This window comes from Rhamphochromis sp. 'chilingali' (genome assembly GCF_963969265.1).
Source record: "Rhamphochromis sp. 'chilingali' genome assembly, chromosome: 15".
NCBI classification, from domain to species: domain Eukaryota; kingdom Metazoa; phylum Chordata; class Actinopteri; order Cichliformes; family Cichlidae; genus Rhamphochromis; species Rhamphochromis sp. 'chilingali'.
In genome coordinates, this window is record NC_137942.1 from 23,134,659 (window position 1) to 23,161,332 (window position 26,674).

The 26,674-nt window shown below is 40.8% G+C and overlaps 1 protein-coding gene across 2 annotated transcripts; it reads left to right on the forward strand.

Annotated features, from left to right (window-relative positions):
* The first annotated feature begins 423 nt into the window (after positions 1-423).
* slc29a4a (solute carrier family 29 member 4a) lies at positions 424-26,674 on the forward strand. 2 transcript variants are annotated; one of them, XM_080904312.1, is made up of 11 exons: positions 424-666; positions 2,442-2,807; positions 6,210-6,341; positions 6,427-6,540; positions 9,040-9,168; positions 14,312-14,386; positions 14,496-14,755; positions 20,457-20,577; positions 20,764-20,951; positions 22,959-23,199; positions 24,074-26,674. In XM_080904312.1, the coding sequence occupies exons 2-11, from the start codon at positions 2,585-2,587 to the stop codon at positions 24,217-24,219; spliced, it is 1,629 nt and encodes a 542-aa protein (XP_080760438.1). In that variant the 5' UTR covers positions 424-666; positions 2,442-2,584; the 3' UTR covers positions 24,220-26,674. The 2 variants fall into 2 exon arrangements, with proteins under 2 accessions (XP_080760438.1, XP_080760437.1); XM_080904311.1 differs by having other exon boundaries at positions 426-666; positions 14,496-14,764.

The following is a 26,674-nucleotide window of genomic DNA, read 5'->3' on the forward strand; positions in this document are numbered from 1 at the left end:
ACGTGCTCTGGTGACACATGTGTATGCAGGTTATCACATCAGGCCAGTAAATGTTGAAAACAAGTGGGGGGGATGGAGGGACTGTTAAACACATTTATATATGGGCCTGTGACGCACAGAGGACTGTGGTGTGTGAAGTAAGTGCATAATGTCTGCATTTTCTCCCCTTTCTTCCACTGAAATATAATTTTTAGTTGTAGTTTGATGACTTACACCATGGCTTATAAATCATTAAAAAACAAAGCAGCACTTTCAAATATATAAAGCAGGTGATTAAACTGGAAAGTTGTTGGAGACGCACTGGGATGAATTCTCTGCTCTATCGGTGCCTTTCAAAAGGCTGATTGCAAAAGATGAACAGCCACAGGCGGGTGCCCCCCTCCTCCTCCTCCTCCTCCTCCCTCCTCCTCCTCCCTCCTCCCCCCTTCGCTTTCCTCCTCCATCCATCCGCGCTTCCCTCTGCCTCTGCCGCTGGATGGTGCGTTTTTAGGACCCCACGGAGGAGGAAACCCGGAGCTTTCCCCCTCTGTCTGATGGAGACGGCGCTGAGGAAAGGAGCGAGTCCGGTCGGCGGAGACCACCTCGAGGATCCTGCAGGAAGGACTTCGCTGCTGCTGTAGGAAGGCGAGAGAGAGGGGGAGAGGAGCGAGAGGGGAGACTCGGGAGGTAACGGGCCGTTAATAACCTGTTGTTGGTGTGTTTTTGTTTGTCGTTCATAAAGAGGAGAGCCGAATGAGCGACGTGAGAGCGACACGTTAGCCGTGCTGGACTGACTGGGCTGGATTTCTAAAAGAGGAACTGGCATTATTATCTCTGTTTCGCCCTCCGCTCTAACGTCCTGCTCATGTTTATTTTCTATGTATGTATTTATTTTTTCATTAGATTTTATGAAAATCACGCGTTTTCTATCAAAAGCAAATGATTGTGAGTTAATGTGTTCATTTGCCATTTCTGCAGGCGTACGCTCTTCAGAAGGCGTAAAACGAGATGTTAGTTTTATTTATTCCTTTTCTTTCCTTTCTTTTATAATTTTCTTTGCTCATTTAAGTCAACAATAGAAACTGCAGCACATCAGACTGCAATTCAATTACAGCAGCTGGCTGGAGCCTTTTGATTTAAAAGGAGAAGGGCTGCGAGCGCCGCCCGAAGTCTGGACGTGGAATCTGTACAGAGCGTAAACTGGGATCATATCTGATCTAGAACAGCAGCCCGGCTTTACTTCATAAACAGAGCTGTCACTGCTTTGTATTTAATCACCTGTTCCTCTGAGGGGGCCACCGGGGCCCGTGATGTTACACAGATGATAACCTTCTTACATCATCCGATCCTACCAGTTTCCAGACAGCAGAGGATTAAAATAGAACATAAAAAGAAATAAAGCCGGCTTGTTCCGCACTCGGGAGCTTCGTGCTGTTGGCCTGGAGTGAAATAGCACTTGCAGGGCACCAGAGGTGAGCAGGGAGACTGGCAGCGAGGCCGCAGGGTTGAATTGTTGCCTCCTCTTTGCATGTCCTCCTTGTGTTTGCACAATCCAGCCAGGTGCGCAGAATAGAAGCGCTTTTGTGCTCTCTTTCTACGCCAGTATGGAACAACATCAGCGGCCATTAATATTGATCCAGCTTGTAACAATGTTGACTGAAGTAAATGCAAACACGTATTGAACCGCAGCTCAGCTGCTCTGATGACAGAAGGGACTAACTTACATTTAAAAGTGAGCAGGGGTTCCTCCGCTCCTCAGCAGGCTACACTTTCAGTCATAGTGCAGAGAATTTATTGGCGTGTGTTCTGACTGCTAATCAAGTTTCTCAATAATTGCTCGGTAGCAAAGGTCAGTGCTTATCTCATTTATAAGCCTGCAAACTGACTAGATTTGGACTGTTGGCTACAAATAAAAATCAGGGTAGTGGTGACAACAAGAGATTCCAAGCGAGTGTTGAGGTGTTTTTGGTATTGCATGCTGCAACTGTGATGAGCATCGTGCTCTGTTTTCTGATCTTTGTAGAGAAAACGATTCAACAGGTGAAAGAATACAGTGGGCTTCTCTGTTGAATTGTAAAGCTGCAAAAATGCAAACTAGTAATCAATGACTTGAATTGTAGATGACGGATATTTCTGTTAGTCAGCTAATTGATTTCCACTTGGACCTCTTCCTCTCTTCTACACTGCACAGCTTCAGCTCTCTCGGCGCCTCTTTACTGAATGCAGAGATGCATTTATGCTCACCTTGTCTGTCACTCATTCATGCATCCTTTGTCATTCTGTTTCTCTCTGTTAATATGCTTCTCACACCGACACACATACACAAACAGGGGGGCCACATTTCTTTTGCTGTCTAACCTTGAGTTTTGTTATTTTCCGGAAAGCACAGCTTGCGTTTTTTCTAGTCTTCTTCTGTCTTTTCTTATATTTATTTCTGTTTCCTGTTCTTTCATGCCCTGCAGATCCTCCATCATCGGAAGGTCTCCTGCATCTCTTCCAGGGCGTGCCTCTGTGATTGCGTCTAGCATGCACGCTCACGAGAGCGCACAGCTTGTCTAATCAACCACAGTGCGTGTTTCTTCGCGAGCGTACGTCAAGTGCAGGAATGGGTTCGGTGGGCGCGGAGCGCCGCAGGCCCACGCCGGCCCAGACACCCGAGGAGAGGGACGTGTGGAGGGATGGAGGAAGATCTGTTTGGAGAGAGGGCTGGAGAGAGGGAAGAGAGAGCGGCATTGTGCAGAGCTACAGCTTCGATTCATACCAGCTGGAGGAGGAGGAGATCAGTAAAGACGCCCCGGAGCGAGGAGTGCTGGCTTTGTCCGAGCCCGGTGAGGGAGTTTTTGTTCTATCTGTGCATGAGTGTGTGTAATCTACTATTTATAAAGAGAGAGGCGAGGAACATGGAAGGAAGGAAAGGGGTAGGTGTACCAACAAACAGCAATTTGTCAAAGTGAAAAAAGGCACATTAATATCCTTCTACTCCTAAACACCAGGAACAAAGTGTTTAGATACGTGGACAGAGAGAAAAGTGTTTGCCAATGATTTTCCACCAGAAAATTTAAAATGCACCTTCTTCATTGTTTACCACACTTTCACATTATATTCTATATATAAAGAATTTAGACAGAATAGCATTTACATGTGCTGTTTACATATTTACTGATTAACTGTTAGATATGTATTCAGAGGGCAGTAAACCTCTGCTCTGGATGTTTTTAAAATATATTTGAGATTGTAAGAAGCAGTGAAAAAGATGCTTATAGGTTATAGGTTTTTCAGCTGGAAGTTTTCAGAGTTTGCACAGTTGTATAGATCGAAGAATCCCAAGATCTTTTATAACACTGCTACTGATACCGCAGATTAACTACCCAAACTGTCTTATCTTTTAAGACCTGCTGAAATTGTATCTGTGTGGACGGGCTGTAATCTGCTCACCCGTGTTGATTTGACCTGAAACAAGCACATACGCCACAACATTATGTGGGATTTGACAAGAGAGAGGTGGAGAGACTCAAACTGCATGACTGCGAACCCGAGCTGTCAGTGAGTGTGGATAACTCACCTTCACTGCATCTATCCAAATCAACTTTGTTCTGGTTTAAACTGCAGTGTTTTTTATTGTTGTTTGTTTAACAACAAAACACAACACTGTGCAGAAGCCTTGAGTCACTCATAATTTCTTTATATTTAATTAGGAAAATGGGTGCAGAGATTTATTGAAACATGTGCAAACATACATGTAAATACAGTATATAATACAAAACAGAGTTTGTATAATTCTAATCAGCTTGAAAGTCAAGATTTGGTACGACCACCTTTATTCTTCAGCACAGTCTGATCTCTCTTAGGCAGCTTTCTTGTCATTTCTTTAAGTAGTCTTCAGGAATAGTTCTCCAGGCTTCTTGAAGGACACAAACTCTTCTTTGGATGTTGCTGCCTTTTGTTCTGTTCTCTGTCAAGATGATCCCACACTGCTTCAATAATGTTGAGGTCTGGGTTCTGGGGAGGCCAATCCATGACTAATAGTGTTCCACTGTGTGTTTTTCTATCTAGGTATGCTTTTGCTGTTTGGCAGTGTGTTTGGGATCATTGTCAAGCTGAAAAATGAAGCTGTTGCCCGATGTATTGCTCGGTGTATCTAACTGTGATGATACTTTCCCGTGTTCATAATTCCATCAATTTTGACAAGATCTCCAACAACATTGGCTGAAATTCAGCCCCAAACCATGACAGAGCCTCCACCATGTTTTACAGATGGCTGTACACACCCACTGTTGTACTTCTCTAATGACCTCATCTCTACATACTAATGAGCCGTTTTCAGTTAACACCTTTTTGGGAATCACCTCAATGGTACAAAAATACTAAGTTATTCCTGTCAAACTGTGTTGTCTGTGGGATTTTTTATAGATTATACTAAAGGAATTTTAACAAAGGTTTTTGCAACAAAGTGGCTGAAGATACAATTTAAAGTTGATTCTTTGCTGTTCTTCTTCTTTGTCTGTTACGTGGATTACACTACAGTGGTTCGTCCCTTAAGTTAGGTGCCTTTTTATATTTGAATGTTCCTCTGAAAAGAGCCAATACCGGACTGAAAGTGAGTAAAAAGGTAGCCAATGTAAAACAAAGAAAAAGAAAAAAAAAGAGAGAGAGACAAAACTATTAAAGTTCTTCAGAAAGTCTGAAGAACTTTCTAGAAAGTCTGGCTCTTTAGAAGCAGAATTGAGAAGTGGCTCAAGACTTTTTCACAGCGCTGTATTGTCATTTGATTTATTGTCAAATACACTTTACAACAGCAGCTAACCAGAAAAAAATGTTTTAAAAAATCTGAAATAAAATTTTTAGTTATATTAAGCTTTAAATCTCTTCCCCCTCCCCTTTTTTTTTACCATTTCTAACAATGAGACTATCAAACTTCAGCTAAGCTTCTATACCAACAGCTACCACAACAGATAACTAATATGCAAACTTTATTTCAAAAATGAACAATGTTGAAAGTGACATCAGATTTTTTAAATCAAAGGTTAAACATGGCCGTGCTGCTAGATTATTCCAGCCCACTTAACCTCTGGATAAGTTCTTCCAAATGTAGAAAACCGATTGGTTTTCCCAGCTGTGTTTGGGCAGGAGGTGAGGTGCACCCTGGACAGGTTGCCAGTCCATCAAAGGGCCCTTAGATTTTTGTAAATAATAAGTCAGAATGGATTTAATAACCGTCTTGAAGATTTGTATGGGCAGTGCATGTTAGACACAGACGGCGGTCTTGATAACAAAAAACTGCTGTGTTGCCTGGTTACACGGGTTACACAAAGGCCATGTTAATCAGGTCATAAGTGACCAGTGACGCATAATGACGGCCTTGCAGGCAGAAGCCTTTTTCCCTGCTCTCTTCATGTGTTTCTTATTTATATTTTGCTCTTTTTTCCTGCTTCCCTTTCTTTCCTGAAGCTGCCAGTCTTCATATTTCAGTATGCAACAAAACAGACAGGGGATGCAATCTCCACAGAGTCTGCCTTCTCCTAGAAGAAAATAAAAGATGGAGATGTGGCAAAGCAGCCTCCGAGAATGAGTTAACCTTAAGATGCTATTTCAGTTCTGCAGCTGCACAACAACTGTGTTTCTGAGCAGAGGACAACAGGTTTTATGAAGGTGTACATTGATTTTTATTTTCAGCGGCCAAATTAATTCTAAAAGGGTGAAAATCCATTTGTATCAACAGATGTATCAGTAAAAAAAATTTTTGTTTCTATAGTAATAAAGTAGTGACATGAGTCAGTGAGAAGGACATTTTCCCACTCAGTCTGCAGTAAAGCCTAAATTCTCATGATGAATGATTTGGGCCATTAATATTAGGCTTACGGGATTAGGAAAGGATTAAGAACAGTTATATAAAAAACCTGCACATCACACTTTCTCCATGTAACCGATCCGGCTGCAAAACAGAAATGTACGAGTTTTAACTGAAGCTATTTCGACAGCTAGACCATGATCTGAGATCCCCATGATTAATCTTTCACTAACACAAGCGCAACAGTCTGCTCCACCATCAGCTGCTCCATCAAGTGGAACAGAGGCGTTCCTGCTGCCGCTGCACCTTTCTTCCTCCTGATTAGCTTCTCTGAAGACAGAGTGTTCTGGCTTCAGTACTAATTCAGATGTTAATCATATCCCGCCGTCTGATTTCATGCTGCTTTAATTCTCTAACCTATGACTCCCATTTTGCTGCTCAGACTTTGAGGAACCGATCCCTGACGACCGTTACCATGGCATCTACTTTGCAATGCTACTGGCTGGAGTGGGTTTCCTGCTTCCCTACAACAGCTTCATCACAGATGTGGATTACCTGCATCAGAAGTTTAAAGGTATAAATATGGATGCGTGTGCACAAAGTCACGTTTGCGGTTACGGCTCGAGGCTACGCTGTCACATCTCTCCCTTGTGTTTCAGGGACATCGATAGTGTTTGACATGAGTCTGACGTACATCTTAGTGGCTTTGTTGGCCGTCATCCTCAACAATGTGCTGGTGGAGCGACTCAGCATGCACACCAGGATCACTGTGGGTAAGTCAGAGAGGCGCCAAGAGCACAGATCGAGTGGAAAATTAAAAACTGTTCCATTAAAACTTACCCTGTTACTTATTAAATACTTTGGGACCACACAGTCCCGAAGAGATCTACCCACAGGGGAGCTTCACTGAGAACTACAGTCATGAAAAAGAAAGCACATTCCCTTTCAATTCTTTCACAGATCAGGGTGTAAAAAAATCATCTTGGCCTTCAGACTATTTAAATATAACCTCAGATATATTTTTACACCATGCCACTTTATTTTACAAACACTAAGGCAAAATGAACGGTAGAGTGTGTGCACCCTATGATTCAGCAGCTTGGAGAACCACATTTGATAGCAATAATTGAAGAAGCTGTTTTCTGTATGACTTCAGTCTCTCACATTATCGTATTGCAAAAATGTCAGTGCACCTTGTGGGCATTTGTTTATGCACAGCATTTCAGTCAGGTTGAGCCTGGGCTATTGCAACACTTTGATTTTTTTCTTTTTCAGCCATTCTGTTGTAGGTTTGCTGATGTTCTTGCAATCATGGTCCTGTTGAAAGACCAGCCTGGGCCAAGCTGTCAGACAGATGGCCTCACATATGACTCTAGAATACTCTGGAGAATTTAAACACGTTCTCTCTCCCGAGGCTCAATATTTTAGGTGACAAATCGTCAACATGTTACGCTTCCGGGCACCCAACACGTTCCTAAATGACGAAATCGGAAAAATAAGGAAATATGAGAACTGTTTGGAATTAATCCACACATATTCGTTCATTTTCCTCAAATCACTTTGGAAAACACTATTTCACGTCATTAAAGTGCTGGTTAAGGTTAGGTATAAGGTTATGGTTAAGGCTGGAATACATGGCTGGAACATGTTTTACCACGGGATCGTCATTCTACTGTATTTCATCCATAACCCGGCGCTACCTTAAGAACGCCGAAGGTCGCCTTCCACGTTCCTCAGGAACGCTGCCAGATGTAACAAATCATCAGGATGTTATGCCTCCGGAGTGAGAATGAGCTGAGGATTTCATGGTCAACTCAGTGGCTGCAGGGCCCAAATCATCCAACGTCCCCCACCGTGCTTGGAAATTGGTATGAGCTGTTTGCGCTGATGTGCTGTGTTTGGTTTTTGACAAATAGTGTTTTATAGCCAAACATCTTCACTCTGTCCTTTGGACTGAGAAGACCATTGTTCCAGAAGTCTTTTTTTTTTTCAGTTCTATCTTTGCAAATCTGTGCTGTCATGTTTCTTTTAGAGAGACGAGGCTTTCACTTCAAACCTTTTGAAAGAGCCATACACTGTACTGTGATGAACATTAACATTTGACGTGCTGGCTGAGGCCTGTAGAGTCCAAGATGAAGTTTCTCTGAGCGTTGCACGTCTGACCTTGTGGAGAATTTGCACAAGAATGACACAAGACTTGGCTTGTGGTTGGTAATGGAGCATAACTCTTATTATGGTCTTTGATCATTTTGTAATCCTAGTTAAGCTTCTTCATGTTGTCTTAATGGCTTTGGTGTATAATTTCTGCCTTATAGCATGCTGAAAGTGAAGTGCTGGTCAAGATATGCCAAGATTTATATTTCATTTTAATGAGTCAAAAATCATATTTTACTCCCACACACATGAAGCATAAAGCCAAAAACTTCACTGCTGGTTAAAATCAGTTGTATTTTTAATTCTTAAGCCTAACCTTACAAGCTGTCCTTCACGTGTGGACACATAAAACGGTGCACTACTTCCAGCAGTAGTAACAACTGTCAAAAAACAGCAGGAAGCTCAAAGCTTATCAGAGTGTGCAAAAATGGGAAAATGTTATAAAGATAAATAAAAATCCACTTTTCCATGGATCTCTTGTGGTCTTTATTCATAAACACCACAGGAGATCCGTTTTTGGCTTTTGCCGAAAACTGTGAATTGACAAGCAGCGGTTTCAGGATTCATCTGCATCTTCCTCAGATTGCTTTCATATTTCAAAAACATCATTAAAGGTGATTTGCTATGCTCTTTGAATAAGCTGTTCGGTAACAGGCGAGCACATAGAGGCTGATTTAAAATCATGTTTGTTAAAGTCTTAGCTGGAGATACTGGAGAGATGTGGCTAAAAATATTAATCTTTGCAGAAATTATTCTCAAACTGTGATATTGGAGATGAACCTAGAAATATTAAAGCCCTTCAAGCTCACCCTTAAAAAAATCATGATAAAAAGTTCTTTAAATATGCATGTTCCCCGGAAGTTTGAGATCACTGCACATACATGCTAAATTTCAGAACGGGGTTTCACCGCAATAGCCTCTGCTGCTTAAAATAGCTGTGCTTGTATTTTTGGTTAAAGGTCTTTTGAAGTTTGACATCAGCTTGAGAGCATATCCCCAGGTTAAAGAGTTAATGAACTGCCTCACATATAGTTTCCTCACTCTTATCAAATATGTGTTCAGTCCTGCAGTCACAACATTACCTGGATCACTGACTCAGCTTGTCACTCTCTCTGCAGGTTACATCTTAGCTTTGGGGCCCCTGATCTTTGTCAGCGTGTTCGATGTTTGGCTGGAAAAGTTCACCACCAAGCAGGCTTATGTCATCAACCTGGTATCAGTGGGAGTGGTGGCCTTTGGATGTACAGGTACTTTGATGTTCTTTTACCCTAATAATGGTTAAACGAACTGAATGACAGACTACACTTAAAAGGCAGAAGAGCCACTCTTGACTACATCCTTGCAGCCTTGACTTTTTGGAACTAGATGAACTATAATTGGATGAAAGGCTAGAAAGACAGATTGCCAACATGTTACAATCAGTCCATCTGCACCAATTAGCGCAACTTGTCTGCGATGTGGCTCTTTGCAGTAGGGAACTCGGCTCAGCTACCTGGCACCTGGTTGCATTCTGGTTGTAGTCTATATAAAATCGAGGTGGTCAAGCACTTCTTGCATTTTGCAGTTAAATTACAGAGACGCAGCAATTATGTCACTTTTTGTGGAGAAATTTCAGAATTTCAGTTTCATATCCATTGGGTTCTGGCTGTGCAATGAGCACTTAATATGAATTTCTATGTATGTAGATGGCAAAAAATTTTCCATCTACATGCCAGTTTATCAGTTTATCACACACAATTGCCACAAACAGGCTGCATGTAATTTCGGACTTAACTGAAACTAGCAGCCTTTGAGAAATGTTTGCTAGCCTTTCAAAAGCCTAGCAATCATTAGCCGCTATTACAGCCACCTGTGTCTTGTCTCCCGTGTAAATCAACGCAGTAACAATGCTTATAAGCTTTAAGGCTTAACATCTTTGAAAAATGTTTAAAAATTCACCGCTGCAGATTTTTTTAATGAAGGGAGAAATTAGCTTTCGAGACAAATACTCTCTTTTTCTGTCCCAGGCTATAGAGATGTTAGCTAGTTTTACTGTCCAGGCTGTATGTAAATGATGGCTCTCATGTGAGTTTTTTTAACCATTAAAGACCATTTGTGGATGAAGGGTGCACAGCTCAGATATCAGATGGCACAAATTAGCTTGGTTAGCAAGCTACATTTTTGAAATATACCGATGCAACACAAACACATGTGTAATAATAGCTTTAGGTAACAGACTACTGTTACCTAAAGCAATTCAAATACTAGAATTTGAATCGCCATAACTGTTGCACAAACGTATTTGGAAGGCTGCCTGATAATTCCTAGAGATGGCACGATACCACTTTTTTATGTCCGATACCGATACCGATATCATAAATTTGGATATCTGCCGATACCGATATGAATCCGATATAGTGTTTTTTAATCAACAAAACTGTTTTTTAAATATCTTGCTGCATTTTGTATAAGTTCATACTCAAGTTTAAAACAACAACTACACTAAAGCTATTCTGTTATACCTGTATGCAAAAAAAAAATTTCATAGTTCAGCAATACTGATCAATAGGGCTGCTCGATTATGGCAAAAATGATAATCACGATTATTTTCACTGAAATTGAGATCACGATTATTTGACGATATTTATTTAACCCTTTAAAACCTACTATAGAACCAAGTCCACCAGAGCTTATATTATTTTTATTTATTTTTTTTACATGCTGTAGTGCCATTTGTGGGAGCATTTCAAGTTGCTATACATCAATACAACTGTTATAGCCCATATTTTAATAATATGTATGCATTAAGTGCATAGTAATTACATAAATTGCAAAAAAGTGCAATAAACTACAAAAAAAATTGAAAATCGCTTTTGTTTTGTTTACATATATTTCTACTTGGAGAAGTTTAAGAGGTTTATCCCTCAAAACTTTAAATACAATAAAGTTGCAAAAAATAGTTTCCCACCACAAGAAATTTATTTTGAGTGTCTTCATAGTTTTATTTTGGAGATACAGCAATTTTTATATACTGCAGGAAAAACAAAAAACAATCCTATGATGCAAATTTGCAAAGAAAACAGCAGGTGCATCATTTCACTGTGGGAAGTGTTATGAACAGCTGATAGGAACGGCAAAGCGTGTTTCTGGAATATTATGTTTTTGTTCCTGCAAGCGCTTTTTATGCAATTTTTGCAAAGCTATATGTGGAACGAAACCGTGACTGAGGACAAGCTGATGGCATAAAATGTAAGTACAACTCCTCCGGTTTCATATGCAAAACAAATTATTGCGCTAGCTTACACGGTTCAGGTTCTACAGGGATTTAACAATAGTTACGCAAAACGGAGCGTGCTGCTCTGACCGGCTTTAAAGGGTTAACAATGACTTTAAAAAAATAATATAAAATAGTGTGCAACACCACTGAAGTTTTTTTTTTTTTTTAAACTCTTTTCAACCAAGGCAGTCACTCTCCTCTCCAAATAACTTCTGCTTAGCTTTCCGAGCTTCCCTCGGGTCCTCTTAATCAGCGGTCTCCAACCTTTTTTGCGCCACGGACCGGTTTATGCCCGACAATATTTTCATGGACCGGCCTTTAAGGTGTCGCGGATAAATGAGGGAGGGGCTAATAATCGGCTCAGTCATTTTTAATGATCGTTGAAAGCCCAGATCGTAATCGTGATTAAAATTCGATTAATTGAGCAGCCCTACTGATCAATCTAATAAACTTAAACCTGCACCATCCTCCCTATTCTGGTATTTTAAAGAGTACTTAGCATAAATATTAAGCAACCTAACTAATAGGGTTCCAACTCCCAGCAACAACAAAAATAAATAAATAAAAAATAGGGAACCACCCCTCACGCGCCACCTCATGATGCTTAATCGACGTAATCAACCTTAATTTGATGCAGTGTGAAAAAAAATGCACAGAAATCAATTATTTTTCAAGAAATATTAAATAGATTCAACATCTTTCTTCAACAGAATTGCAGACTGCACAGATGGTACCTTCCCAAAGGAAAAAGTACTATAGCTTACAAGGGTATATATATTAGACTTAATAGTTACTATATACAGTAATGGACTTCTATTCCTTTTACATCAGATTAAAACTTTGGGTGTCAGATAATTATTTATTAAAAGCTAGACATTTTAAATGAGAATAAGAAAGAAAAGTATGTCTTTGTGCCCCCTTTTCCCTGTTAATGCCCTATCGGCCCCCCTGGCTAAACTTTGCTAGATCCGCCCCTGCACAGTTACCAGCCGTCAGCTACGTAGAAAAAGATCCTGGAGTAGAAAGTAATATTAAATACATTCTAACAACAGCTGATCAAGCTTAAACGTGCTGCTGTTGTTCAGCCGCTGGTTTCCTCTTTCTGGTGCAAAGTGGGCCAAAAGCAAACTAGAGACACGGACTCGCGACAGAAAAGCCGATCAGCTGATCGTTAAGCAGTTTCATGATTGAAGTAGCAGCCGGAGAGGCAGTCGCTTGTTAAGCTTAACGCAGGAATGCTTTACAAACATTCAGAGATGGACTTACACACTTGCTTTACTTCTCTCGGGATAACTTTGTCGGAGATGAAATGCCAGGTTGCTAGCGAAGCTCCACATGCTATCCAGACCACCGACAGGTCCCGCATGCCACAGCCGCTCTATCACGTGATGCATACTGCGCCGACGTGCTAACGTTCTGAGGTGAGTTACGGCGTGTTGCAAGTTTTGTGAGGTGCTTTCGTACGGAGCCCCCCAGGGGACATGGGAGAAAAAAAAATTACGGAGGAAAAAAAAAAAAATTAGGGAGAAAAAAAAAAATTAAGACGGACTTTTGCGAGATCTCGCAAAAGTATTGCGAGATCTCGCAATAAGTATTGCGAGCGCTCGCAAAAGTATTGCGAGATCTCGCAATAAGTATTGCGAGCGCTCGCAAAAGTATTGCGAGATCTCGCAAAACTCCAACAATGGCGGCAGCTACTTAGTTGTAATATTACTCTTTCTGGGTCACAAAATACACTTTTAAGATATTTTGAGGCGTGAATGTAGTTGTGTAAACGTCAGATACCTGCTCGGTTTACAAGACATCACATATTTGCAAAAGAGCTCCGACGTTTTTGGAGATCTGACACCCACTAGCTCGAAGCTAACGGGCGGTCGAGACCTACTACAGCCGGGAGGAACACCGCTTTCCCGGCACATCGTGCCTCGACCTCCCGGTCGGCTTCGAGCTGGCGGCCACTAGCTCGAAGCTAACGGGAAGTCGAGACCTACTACAGCCGGGAGGAACACCGCTTTCCCGGCACATCGTGCCTCGACCTCCCGGTCGGCTTCGAGCTGGCGGCCTCCGAAGAATGCGGCTAAAACTTTTGCGAGATCTCGCAATACTTTTGCGAGCGCTCGCAATACTTATTGCGAGATCTCGCAATACTTTTGCGAGCGCTCGCAATACTTATTGCGAGATCTCGCAATACTTTTGCGAGCGCTCGCAATACTTTTGCGAGATCTCGCAAAAGTCCGTCTTAAATTTTTTTTTTCTCCCTAATTTTTTTTTTTTCCTCCCTAATTTTTTTTTTCTCCCATGTCCCCTGGGGGGCTCCGTACTTTCGTGATATTTAATGGATCGGATTACATTTTTTTATTTTTCTCCGATATCCGATCCAGTAATTTAGGTCAGTATCGGACCGATACCGATACGTAATATCGGATCGGTCCATCTCTAATAATTCCATTAAAAAAACCCTCCAAAAGGCGCTAACAACACAATCACCTTAATGAGGTTGATTTCAGGGACTCTGAAATTGTCTCAATTGTGCCTCAAGTGGAGATTAGAGGACCTGCATTGGGTTTAGTCCTGGAGCTGCTGGTTGTATATGACTATGTGAAAAGTGTGGCTCGTAGCAAAAAGCTTACAGACAATGTACAGTTTTGTCTGCAGGCAGCTAGCAGACAACAACACTCTGCTAAAGCCTGTACATCACCGATTCAGCCTGTAAAAGAAGGCAGAAAAAGTGGAACATTTAGCTCCTTAATAACCAGACAGTTCCCTCATGAGTTTGTGGAAAACAATATAGAGCTATGAGGACAATTGCTTTTATTAAAAGGATAATAAATTATAACTAAATATGTGTCAGAGCTCCCCCTGTTGGGATAAACACAAACCCAATAGAGGTTTTGGTCTTCAGGTGCTGCCGACTTTAATACATAGAGTCGTTTTCCTCTGTGTTTGTCAGTGAGAACTCAGTTTCTGCCTGCTGTAATATCAGTTTAATTAGTGGAGGTCTGAGGGTCAGAGCAGCTTCTCTCAAGTGGTGTGTGGTGGTTCATTAAGTTCCCCTCTAAATAAATCGTGTTGTTACAATGTTGACTGTTGGGCCTCTATTTACACTGATAACTGCCTCCCTCCTCCCTCTTCAGTGCAGCAGTCCAGTTTCTATGGTTACATGGGGATGCTGCCCAAGAGGTACACACAGGGGGTAATGACTGGAGAGAGTAAGTACACTCAACGATTAGCACACACGTTTTCGTTAGCTCTTGCTGCCAGACTTTGTCATCCTCCTCACCTTCTTCATCTCCTTCATCATTTACGTACCCTCCTCAGGTACGGCGGGGGTGATCATCTCGCTGTCCCGCATCTTCACCAAGCTGCTGATCAAAGATGACAAGAAGAACACGCTGATCTTCTTCCTCGTCTCCATCAGCATGGAAATGCTGTGCTTCCTGCTTCACCTGCTGGTCCGCCGCTCACGATTTGTCCGGTATTACACCAGCCACGCCCAGGGTAAAGGTCCGGGCAATTGTCACGATCCGAGAGACAACGGGACCGGGTACAGGGTTCACCACGATGTCACTGCAGAGGAAGTAAGATTTGTAAGTTTATGGACAGCTTATTGACTCACATGTGTTTTATGTCTGTTCACTGCGAATACTAAGTATTGTTAGCCATGCCAGCAGCAGGCTCAATTACTCTGGCACAGAACACACATCTTAACATATATACTATATATCGCAAAGAGCCAGGCTTTCTTTAAAGTGTTTAAAGTGCTCTTAAACTATTGCCTTTAGATATTGGCTGGTTTTCACTCTTTTATATTACAGTCCTAGTAGCCGATCATTTCAAAGGAGTGTTTTTTGTTTATTATGCCATTAACACTAACCTATGAATCATTCAAACATTAATAAGCTAACTTAGCAGATGGATCAGTGTTGTCTTAGGTGTACCGTTAACAGCTGTGACAAAGACACAAAATTTCTTCCCATTTCTTGAGCTAAATCTATGAAAAGTGTCAAAGATAACAGAGTTTAACAGGCAGAAAATGTTTTACACTAACGTTCTCAAAGCACTATCAGTAGAAAACTTATATCTCAGCATGCTGTGCAGCATATTCTTAAAAAATGAATGAAATTGTAAGTAGCAAACAAAAGAACTAAACAAGTATCTACAGCAGATGAAGAGTATTTGAAAGTCATGGTCTTAAGAAATAAGAAAAAGAAATCCAGCAAAGACCTGACATACGATCAGAGAGATGTATCTGGCCCTTTAGTCGATCCATCTACTGTTCACTAAAGATGGTGGAAGGATGGCTCTCAAGAAGGGAAAGAAGAAAGACTGTACTGTACTGAAAATAGGCGGGAACATGTCTGATGGAGTGATGAATCCAGTTTTGACATTTCTGGTTTAACTGTTCATCAGTATGTTTGGAAAAGGTCAGGAGAGGTACAACAGTGTCTACAGCCATCTGTAAAACACGGTGGAGGCTCTGTCATGGCTTGGAGCTGCATTTCAGTCAGTGTTGTTGGTGTTTTTAAAACTGATGGAATTATGAATGCAGAAAAATACCATCAGATTTTAATTCGATATGCAGTAACAACTGAAAAGCATCTGATTGGCTTCATTTTTCAGCATGATCCCAAACACACTGCCAATGCAGTAAAAGCATAGCTGGCTAGAAGGACACACAGTGGAACTTCGGTCATGGATTGGCCTCTCCAGAGCCCAGACTTCAGCATTATTGAAGCAGTGTGGGATCATCTTGACAGAGAACAGAATAAAAGGCAGCAAACATCCAAAGAAGAGCTTTGAATGAAAGCCTGGAGAACTATTCCTGAAGACTACTTGAAGAAATGACAAGAAAGCTATGCATATCTCCTGTAGTGCATTTGGTACCAAAAGTCATAAATATGCCATACACTATACAGTGAACTGCTAAAGTGCTTGGACTTGATATTTTGCAGTCAGCGTTGTATCTTCAGCGTCTTTGATATTTTTCTCACGTTGCTTTTCAAGTTAGATTAGGATACTGACTCTACACAGACCAACAGGCTCCCTCATTAAAGCTTCCGCTACATGTTTTATTCATTAAATCATTTATAAATATTGTAATGACAAATAGTTTCTGGACTCAGACAGGGAGGAAATGCCAGGCCTCTAAACTGTAATGTCATCCAGAGCGAGCACGCACACAAGTATTGAGGGCTGGTTGTGCTTAAAAATGCAATCACTTAGTAGCTATGAGCTGTTTCTTGGCTGCTGGTCAGAAAGATGCTAAAAGAGAGGAAGAGCAAAAGATATTGGAAGTTGTTCTTTAGGGCTGAGGAATATAGGGAGTGGTGCAGGAGAAAGACGAAGAGTTGACGACGCCTCCTTTGAACCCAGAGAGAAAGAGAGTCACGATGCTGAGAGAGAAAAAAAAGTTTACGGGAAGCTACTAATGCGAGACAAGTGAGAGAGGCAGTGCAGAGAGTGGGGAAGAGCTCATAAAAATTGTAGAGAAAACATAAGACAAAACAAATTAAAGGAAGAGAAGGGAAAGAGAGCAGGACACCGGCCATGACAACGAGAGGAAAAGAGGGAAAGAAAACGACTTTGAATTGAAACCCACTTTGTAGCTGTGCTTTGAGCAGCATTTTGTAGCCTGAAGACATGAAGCTAGTACTGCTCATCCTGCTCTGTGTGTGTGTCTGTGTGTGTGTCTGTGTGTGCATTCAGAGCCTTCAAAGGAAGAAACTGCACCTGAGGCTATCATCGCTTAATGTGTGCGTGTTCATATTTGTATGTGCGCCATTACATACAAGTGTGTGATGGACGTCCCGCGGTGTTTTACAGCTCTGTGTGTGTGTGTGCACGTGTGTGTGTGTGTATGTGCACGTGTGTGTGTCTGGGGTTGATTCTGGCAGTTCTTTGTTCTGGTTGCCATGGGAAATGAATGCAGCTCTTCCTATTATGCGATAATCAAGAATAGGAGTGCCTTCTGGCCCGGCAGCCCCTCTAATCAACTAATGGATCTATCTATCTATCTGTGTGTGTGTGTGTGTGTGTGTGTGTGTGTGTGTGTGTGTGTGTGTGTATGTGTGTGTGTGTGTGTGTGCGTGCAGTCACCTGGCTCAGTGAATTAGTGTGTATTTGGAAAGACCTCAGCATAAAGGGATGTGCCCATACCCGAAAAGATGTCTGTGTGTGGTGGTGGTGGTGGACATCATTAAGTCAACCTTCAGCCGGTCACAGCCATCCTCTCTAATAGTCACTGTCATAAAAAGGGGATGTTATGTATCCCAGAAGCCATTACTAATGAAAAAAACTAAAACATGTAAAGGTCAAAGCAGTAAAAGTGAATGTGTTTATTTATTGTGTGATGGCTACCTCTAGTGTTTCCTTAAAGAACCTTCAAATGCTTTAAAAAAGTTTTCAGAAATGAGCAACAAAGTCTTAATTTTCCCACTCAGAACTATGTTTAAAAATGAATACAGTTCAGTATTTTCTAGCATAGGGAATTAAAAGGGGACAGAATCACATGTTTTAGTGTTTTTGAGGACAAAGGACCCTTTTTTTTATCCCAAAGATAAGGATGAGTATACGAGGGAGGCTGTGACTTCAAAAGATGATAAGTACTGCCCACACCTGCAGAATGGATCTGCATTCCTAATATAATAACCAGCTGGGTTTTTGCTCTTTTGTGGAGTCACCGTTTGCTTACTTTAACTCCAAAACTATATCACCTGCAAACATAAAACTCCAAAACCTCCAAAACAAAGTTTGCATCTTGCAGCTAATGCAGCTAACATCACCACCTCTATGCTGCTCGCCTAATTTCTGTACACTTATGTAATATACAGGGAGTGCAGAATTATTAGGCAAGTTGTATTTTTGAGGAATAATTTTATCATTGAACAACAACCATGTTCTGAATGAACCCAAAACACTCATTAATATCAAAGCTGAATGTTTTTGGAAGTAGTTTTTAGTTTGTTTTTAGTTTTAGCTATTTTAGGGGGATATCTGTGTGTGCAGGTGACTATTACTATGCATAATTATTAGGCAACTTAACAAAAAACAAATATATACCCATTTCAATTATTTATTTTTACCAGTGAAACCAATATAACATCTCCACATTCACAAATATACATTTCTGACATTCAAAAACAAAACAAAAACAAATCAGCGACCAATATAGCCACCTTTCTTTGCAAGGACACTCAAAAGCCTGCCATCCATGGATTCTGTCAGTGTTTTGATCTGTTCACCATCAACATTGCGTGCAGCAGCAACCACAGCCTCCCAGACACTGTTCAGAGAGGTGTACTGTTTTCCCTCCTTGTAAATCTCACATTTGATGATGGACCACAGGTTCTCAATGGGGTTCAGATCAGGTGAACAAGGTGGCCATGTCATTAGTTTTTCTTCTTTTATACCCTTTCTTGCCAGCCACGCTGTGGAGTACTTGGACGCGTGTGATGGAGCATTGTCCTGCATGAAAATCATGTTTTTCTTGAAGGATGCAGACTTCTTCCTGTACCACTGCTTGAAGAAGGTGTCTTCCAGAAACTGGCAGTAGGACTGGGAGTTGAGCTTGACTCCATCCTCAACCCGAAAAGGCCCCACAAGCTCATCTTTGATGATACCAGCCCAAACCAGTACTCCACCTCCACCTTGCTGGCGTCTGAGTTGGACTGGAGCTCTCTGCCCTTTACCAATCCAGCCACGGGCCCATCCATCTGGCCCATCAAGACTCACTCTCATTTCATCAGTCCATAAAACCTTAGAAAAACCAGTCTTGAGATATTTCTTGGCCCAGTCTTGACGTTTCAGCTTGTGTGTCTTGTTCAGTGGTGGTCGTCTTTCAGCCTTTCTTACCTTGGCCATGTCTCTGAGTATTGCACACCTTGTGCTTTTGGGCACTCCAGTGATGTTGCAGCTCTGAAATATGGCCAAACTGGTGGCAAGTGGCATCTTGGCAGCTGCACGCTTGACTTTTCTCAGTTCATGGGCAGTTATTTTGCGCCTTGGTTTTTCCACACGCTTCTTGCGACCCTGTTGACTATTTTGAATGAAACGCTTGATTGTTCGATGATCACGCTTCAAAGCTTTGCAATTTTGAGACTGCTGCATCCCTCTGCAAGATATCTCACTATTTTTGACTTTTCTGAGCCTGTCAAGTCCTTCTTTTGACCCATTTTGCCAAAGGAAATGACGTTGCCTAATAATTATGCACACCTGATATAGGGTGTTGATGTCATTAGACCACACCCCTTCTCATTACAGAGATGCACATCACCTAATATGCTTAATTGGTAGTAGGCTTTCAAGCCTATACAGCTTGGAGTAAGACAACATGCATGAAGAGGATGATGTGGACAAAATACTCATTTGCCTAATAATTCTGCACTCCCTGTATTTATTCTGTGGTACAGCAAATATCCTCAAAACGCTGTTCTCATTTACATATTTGTTTCTGCCATCACACAGAGATGAGAGTGTGAAACAGGGAAATGTAGCCCATTAACTTACAAGACCGTTTTCACTCACCTCTAAAAATCTTGAAACGATCGTGAATATAAGTTTAAAGCAGCGGCTAAGATCTAAAATGATCACTTAGAGAGAAAGCAGTCTTTTTCTTCCTCTCTCCCTCTAATCAGTTTTTTTGGATACCACCCAAACTGTAAGTAATTATATGAGTAGCTGGAGCTCTGATCTCATGAAAAGTGCTTTCTGATTGTTGTTTTCACAGTCTGCAAACTAACAAGTTTGTCGCTTTAGGGCCCGCGACATAATGTTCTTGCTTTGTGACTCTTATTTTTTTCCACATCTTCACTCATTGTCATTATCGGGTCTATTTCGTGTTGATTTTTTCACATTGGGGTTGTAATGTAGTGATCTTTAATAACAATCTTAATCTTGTAGTTTTTACAAGTATGTTCTGACTAGAAAATTCTCCCTTAGGACATCTTTCCCACAGTGTTGAAGGATTAACCTTCTGATTATTTTTAAATACGTCATTGGATCCAACACAGATGAGTTCCTGAAGCTAGGGTCGTTCAGCACATTGATATTAAATGTTCGTGTTTTCTGTTGCACACCCACTACGTGTAAAGAGAAATAAATGTCTGAATGATTTGATATATCTGACTATTTTACATTCTTTTCATTTCATTCATATATGTCTATCAATATATATATAGAGAGAGATATGTTACAATTAAGATTTGAAAGCATTAACATAAAGTCTCGTGTGTCTATTCAGTTTAGAAGATTACAGTAAACATCTCGTCTGTCTCTCTTCAGGGAAACGGTGGTACAGGAGCGTCTTCTGTGGAGGAAGGCGTCGAGGACATTGCGGGCGGTACCTATGTTCGATTTGATGCCCCAAAAGCCAAGATGAGAAGGAGCTGGCCCGGGCTCCGAGGTAGTCTCTTTCAAAATCTTGTCTAATCACTTCTCAATTACCCTCTGACTCCAACAGATGGATCTGAAATTTAAATGCATCCCCTGGTGATTTTTATTTAGGTAGAGGAGCGATCTCAATGAAATGACTGCTCGAGTGAATCATTTGAATTTTTAATACGGTCATGTGTGTGTGTTCTCAAACCAGACATGATCTTGCATCGTTACGTGGTGTCCCGCGTGATCTGGGCCTACATGCTGTCAATAGCTGTGACCTACAGCATCACTCTCTGTCTGTTTCCCGGGCTGGAGTCAGAGATACGAAACTCCACCTTAGGTGAATGGCTCCCCATCCTCATCATGGCCACCTTCAACATGTCGGACTTTGTTGGCAAGGTGAGCCATATATTAACTTCACAAGTTTGAATTTAAACATTGTGGGTGGTGACTTTTACATGAATACTTCACACATGATACTTTTTATAAAATCGGAGAGATTAGAATCATATATTCATATATTTCACGGTGGTGACTTTTAACCTTTGATTCCAGGGATTTAAGTTTTTGGAGAGAACTTGGAAGAGAACAACCCCAGTTCCAAAACTTTTGTGACACCGTGTAAAATGTGAATGAAAAAAGAAAATCCAAAGCCTTTCCTTTGGCTGATCCATGTTCTTTATTCATCCAAAGAACATGATCCATGTTCTTTGGATGAATATGGTTTCTTCTTTGCACGATGGAGCTGTATCTTCATATGTGGATAGCACAGTGTGGTCACACACAGTGATTTTTGGAGGCACTCCTGAGCCCACAGTGATTTCTATGACAGAGTCATGTCTGTTTTTTATGGAAGCCTGTTTCCACCACAAAAAAAAGGGTATCCATATGATATAGCTCAAAATTTTGACTTATTAACTTGAAATTTCAATTTACTTTTCTCAGAATTTCGAGTTAATAACTCGACATTTCGATTTAGCTCTGCCAATCAGTAATCTACATGAATGGCGTCATTTTCTTGCAACCTGGAAGGATACGGCACAGAGAAATACGCACTCAAAACCGGATCGCAACAAATTGGGGCTTTTTATAGTACGTTTGCTGATAGTAACGCCACATGATTCAGCTAATAACACAAGGATTTCATCATTTGTGAAGAAAATAATCAGCAATTTGTGCGTTCATGACTGGCTATAATACTGTTAGTTTAGCTGTAGCATTTGTAGCTGAGGGCTTCAGCTTCCAGGTAACAAGGAAATGACTTCATTCACGTAGATTACTGATTGGCAGCGCTAACGCAATATGTCGAGTTAATAAGTCGAAATTTCAAGAAAATAATTCAAAATTTCAAGTTATGGATACTTTTTTTTGTGGCGGAAACAGGCTTCCGTAGTTTTTAATGCAGTGCTGTCTGATGTGTCTTTCAGCCTTGTCCCTTGTGCACAGAGATTTCTCCAAAATTATCAGAATCTTTTGATCTATATGTATAACAGATGATGAGGAATATTACTGAAATTGTTCCAAAAATGCAGTTTTTTTGCAGATTGCTGAAAGTCTGCCTCTCTAAGATGCTCTTTTTAAATTAAGTTTTAGGTTTGTTCTGTTGTGAATCCCATCATTTTTGGAACTGGGCCTGTATTAACTTACTGTCAATGTATAAAATTCACTGGTTTAACATCAATATTAAATGCTATTGCCCTTCTCACGCTACACTTACTGAGATTTTGGGATTTAAATTTCCATTTACAGGCATCTTGGCATTAAAGGAACAAGAAAGACAGAAAGGCAGAGTTAACCTCTTGAAACCATTAAAGTCGTCGACCCATTAATTTAACGTAAGGCTGGTAAAACGTCTGGTGTATTGTGGGATAATTGCACTTACTATAGCTCGGAGGCTTCATCCGAACACTCTGAAACTTATCTGGTTTCCTTGGGTCATAATTTTGACTTTGAAGGCACCAACATTGGTTTAGTGAAAGTTGTTATGTAGGCTTTGGCTTTGTCCTCGCGGCAAATTGAGTTTTTTCTTCAAATGAAAAGGGAAAGAGATTAGACGAGGAATTAAATTGAAAAAGGAAAAATTAAGGTAGCTTAGAGGTATAAAAAAGAGAGAGAGAAAGAAAAATGTCACAATAAGAGACTGGAAAAGTGTAAAGAGGATTTTTCTTTTGCATTTCTCTCACGGTTCACTTTGTTTTGCACTAATACTGTTATTGTTCTTATTTATTTTCCCTGACAAGTGCTTTCCTTAGAAATTGTTCCAAGCAATGGAGAATTACTGAACATAACGGTCTTAAGTTCAAAACTGCAAATGCTCATATATTTCATATATTATTTGAATATTTTTCCTTGTTTTTCCAAAGTGTAATACACAGCCTGACTGAAACACTCCTGCTGTCCCCTCAGATCCTGGCAGCGCTGCCATATGACTGGTCTGGGGGTCGTCTGCTCTTCTTCTCTTGCCTGAGGGTGGTCTTCATCCCTCTGTTTGTCATGTGTGTGTATCCGGCCAATGAACCCACCCTATCCCATCCTGCCTGGCCCTGTCTCTTTTCTCTCCTCATGGGAGTCACCAACGGATATTTTGGGTCTGTACCGATGATCCAGGCTGCGGGCAAAGTGCCGCCTGAACAGCGGGAGCTTGCAGGTGATTTTTGACTTCTTTTGTCTGATTTGTTGTTAAATAAAAAGCATCAATAATTGAACTGAAGCCAGTTGATTAGACCCAATTAGCTTAATTTTAGCTATATAAGTTGTTGTATGTCATAAGAATACCATTAAATGGTTGTAAATTAGATCATTATATTCTTCTTAGCAGCATAACACTGACCTTAGCACTGTAACTGTAACTTAATTATTTTATCAACTTAATAAAGTTGCCTTTCTTTAGAATGAATGAGGTTTTTTTTGGCCTGACAGCTAGCTTAGCTTAGCTAGTAGCAACAAGGCAAATATAGCCTATATTAGATGTAATTTTATGTTAGCTTAAGCCTTCAGAGAAGGATTACATATAAGATATCAAACAAACTCAACACTGTTATGTGCGCTATAATATTAAACATTATTACCTGTGAGATGCTTTTTAAATTTTATCTTTAACACTCAAAAGTAGTGCATATTTCAAGAGTTTTTTTTAGCTAGCAGTCTGACATTGTTTTCAGGCTGGGATTTTGTGAAGAAATACTAAAGTTACATTTAGATTATAATTATAGATTTTATTATAATTTTCCTCTGAGTGACCTGTGCTTGGTGTCTTGCGCTCCTATTAATGTTAGCTTGCTAAATTAGCATGCTAAATTAGGATGGTTATAATGGCACATGCTATCCCTGCAGATGCTAACATGCAAGAACATCAAAGAGTGGATAGCAAAGATGTACTTTCTTAGACTTGTTACTCACTATCTAACATGTTTCTTGCTTACTTGTTCACGCCGAGCAGTATTCTTTATTTAAAAATGGCATTCCCCCCGGATTAGGCAGTATGATCAGCTCTACAGTTACTCTCTGCTCTCTCTCGCCAGGGAATACTATGACTGTCTCCTACATGACAGGCCTGATGGTTGGCTCCGCTGTAGCGTATGCAGCTTATAGCTTCACTGCTCCACCAACAGGAATACACTCCTCCACGCTCAACATACACACACCTGCCAACACTACCGTGTATTGAATGTCCGTAGGTTTGACACGCACTCACTCATCCATCTGTATACATTTACATGTACACACATGCTGCGTAAGGACAGGACGTTTGCCCTTTCAGCAGCATAAACTGATGTACTAGACTCCAGCTGCAGAATAACTCAACAATAACAAAAGAAAAGACAAGCAGTGGCTTTTAGTGTTGAAAGGGATTAAGTGAAAAAAGTGCAGATTTCTCCACTCGCTCATCTCCCGGTGATCCACTGACCTTCAAGCATCTGCTCCGATGAACTTCCCCGGAGGAAGAGAAGTGGAGCTGTGCGTCTGCCAGCAGGCAGACATTAACCCTCAGAGTATCACACAGTGAAATTACTGTCTGCATATGTGCGAACACATCATCTGACATTTGTACAGTGCAAAGTCAAGTGATATTTTGTTGCGGGGAGCTAATGGCTTGTGGTTTTAGAGGAGACCTTGCATTATATGTGATGTTATGTTTTATGAATTCTCAGAGCTGTCGCCCATCATAGAAGCGAGATGGTGTTCAGACTCACGGAAAAATATGATCAGCGTTTTTAGACGATGAGTTCCGTAAATGCTCATTTTATTCGGACCCTGTTATTAAAACCAGTTTAACCTTATGAGATCTCAGCCCTCATTGAGGATGACCCTAACCCTGTGCTATCAGAATAAGTCATTTTTCAAACAAATAATCATTCTAACTGAAAAAAACTTACATCTTGGGTTAGGGCTTGGGGCTATGAGCTGTTACCAATAACAACTCAGACCTCACAAGGGTTAAACAATCAGTGTCTTTTCTGCCTAAGACTCAAAGACATTTTTTTGACCCTGAGAGCACTGTGTTAGATATCTAATGCTGCAACCAGACTGGGGGAAATAATGGTTGGAGGCAATTATTGCAACTGTGTGCAATTAAATTTTAATGTCATTGCCTTTGAAATGGTTGCTTTGACAACGTAAATCGGATCTGCAACAACTTGCAGTCAGTCGTTGTCTTCAAAGCGAATTTGTTGCATCGAGATGACGATAAAGGAACAAAAAGACTAAATGGAGTCAAGTTGGCAGTCTGTTTGTGATAACAAACACTGAAATTCACAACAACTACTTCAAATTCGGAATCCATCCAGAACCTCACAGATTTGAAAGAGAACTCCCTCTGTTTCAATAGTGACGTAGTTGCTGCAGGATTGCTCAACAACCTTGCATTCTAACAGGAGAATAATAGTTTGCAACCAGTTGATCCAAACCCCTTACTACAACGAGACACTTTGCAGACAAGTTGTACTCTTCGATGCAGACTACTATAGACTGAGTGCAACATGTTGATGATCTGTCTCCATTTATAAAGTCAACTAAACAATGATTATCAGCAAAAATTCACCAATCAGTCTGATTGCTTCGTACCTTGGAGCAGACAACACCCTCAACCTCGGGGTGACCGCTTGGTTTCACGTGAGCGGACCACGCTCCTCTCTAAACTCACCTTCTTTCTTTTTTTTTTTTCAATCTCTAAACACTTGTAACATTTTGTGACTGCATCTTGCATGTTTGTGAAACTGTGTTGAAAGAATCTGTCCACAAAGTACTCGAACCTGTCGGTGTGGTATTTCCTACTACAGCAGAGGGTCTCCAGGACCACGCAATTGTCATCATGACACACAAACAATACCAGCTGTAGGGTAAAAAAAGAAAGAAAGAAAGAAATCGTGTAAAAGGAGAGATTTCACGTCACTTCTTGCGCCCCCTGATGGCTGAAAAAAGTATTTATTTACCAGAGGAGGTATTGCAGTCCTATCACTCTAGTCTTTGTTGGTTTATCTGAAATGCTTTGCACCTCCTTTGAATGGTGTCTGTATTAAATGTCTATGTGATGATGTGGGATATAAGGGGACAAAATAATTAGTGCCAAACAGTCTGTGTTTATGACAGATGCGATTGGGGGAGGGAGAAAAAAGTGAATGTAAAGTTGTAAATAGAATAAAATGCATTCAAGGCAATGAAAGGCATTTATTTTCACTACTGCAAAGCCTGTAGAAAGAATCAGATTCATATCTTTTGTAGCTTTATTTAGTTGAAGTGACCCCTGGATCCCCTCCTTTATTTATCTCTTTCTTTTTTCCAGCTGACGCACAGCAGCGTCTCCGTTCCCTCATGTTTCCTGTTGGACTTGATTAATTTTTCAGCGATAAGAGAAGCAGCCGAGTTCACAGTTTATATATTATATTTAAAAATAAATAAATAAATAACAGACCTCAATGTAAAAAGCTGCAAATGTGCACTGCATTATGTAAGTGATGGCTTGGATGGAGAATGTTGGCACTGTTTGAAATACGGTGGGATGCCATTTGGGAGCTAACCTCATTACTGTATGTATGTCCTGCTTCCTGCGGCCTCTCAGCGAGCTGCTGGGTTTGAAGCTGTTTTTAGTTATTTTTGGTCAATTGTGTCATTAAAGGACATGA

Excerpts from the sequence above, each read along its gene's own strand:
- slc29a4a (XM_080904311.1), top strand. The coding sequence starts at position 2,585 with ATGGGTTCGGTGGGCGCGGAGCGCCGCAGGCCCACGCCGGCCCAGACA. Across the intron at positions 14,765-20,456 it reads CTGCAGAGGAAGTAAGATTT|GGAAACGGTGGTACAGGAGC; the intron begins GTAAGTTTATGG and ends GTCTCTCTTCAG. Across the intron at positions 23,200-24,073 it reads TGAACAGCGGGAGCTTGCAG|GGAATACTATGACTGTCTCC; the intron begins GTGATTTTTGAC and ends CTCTCTCGCCAG.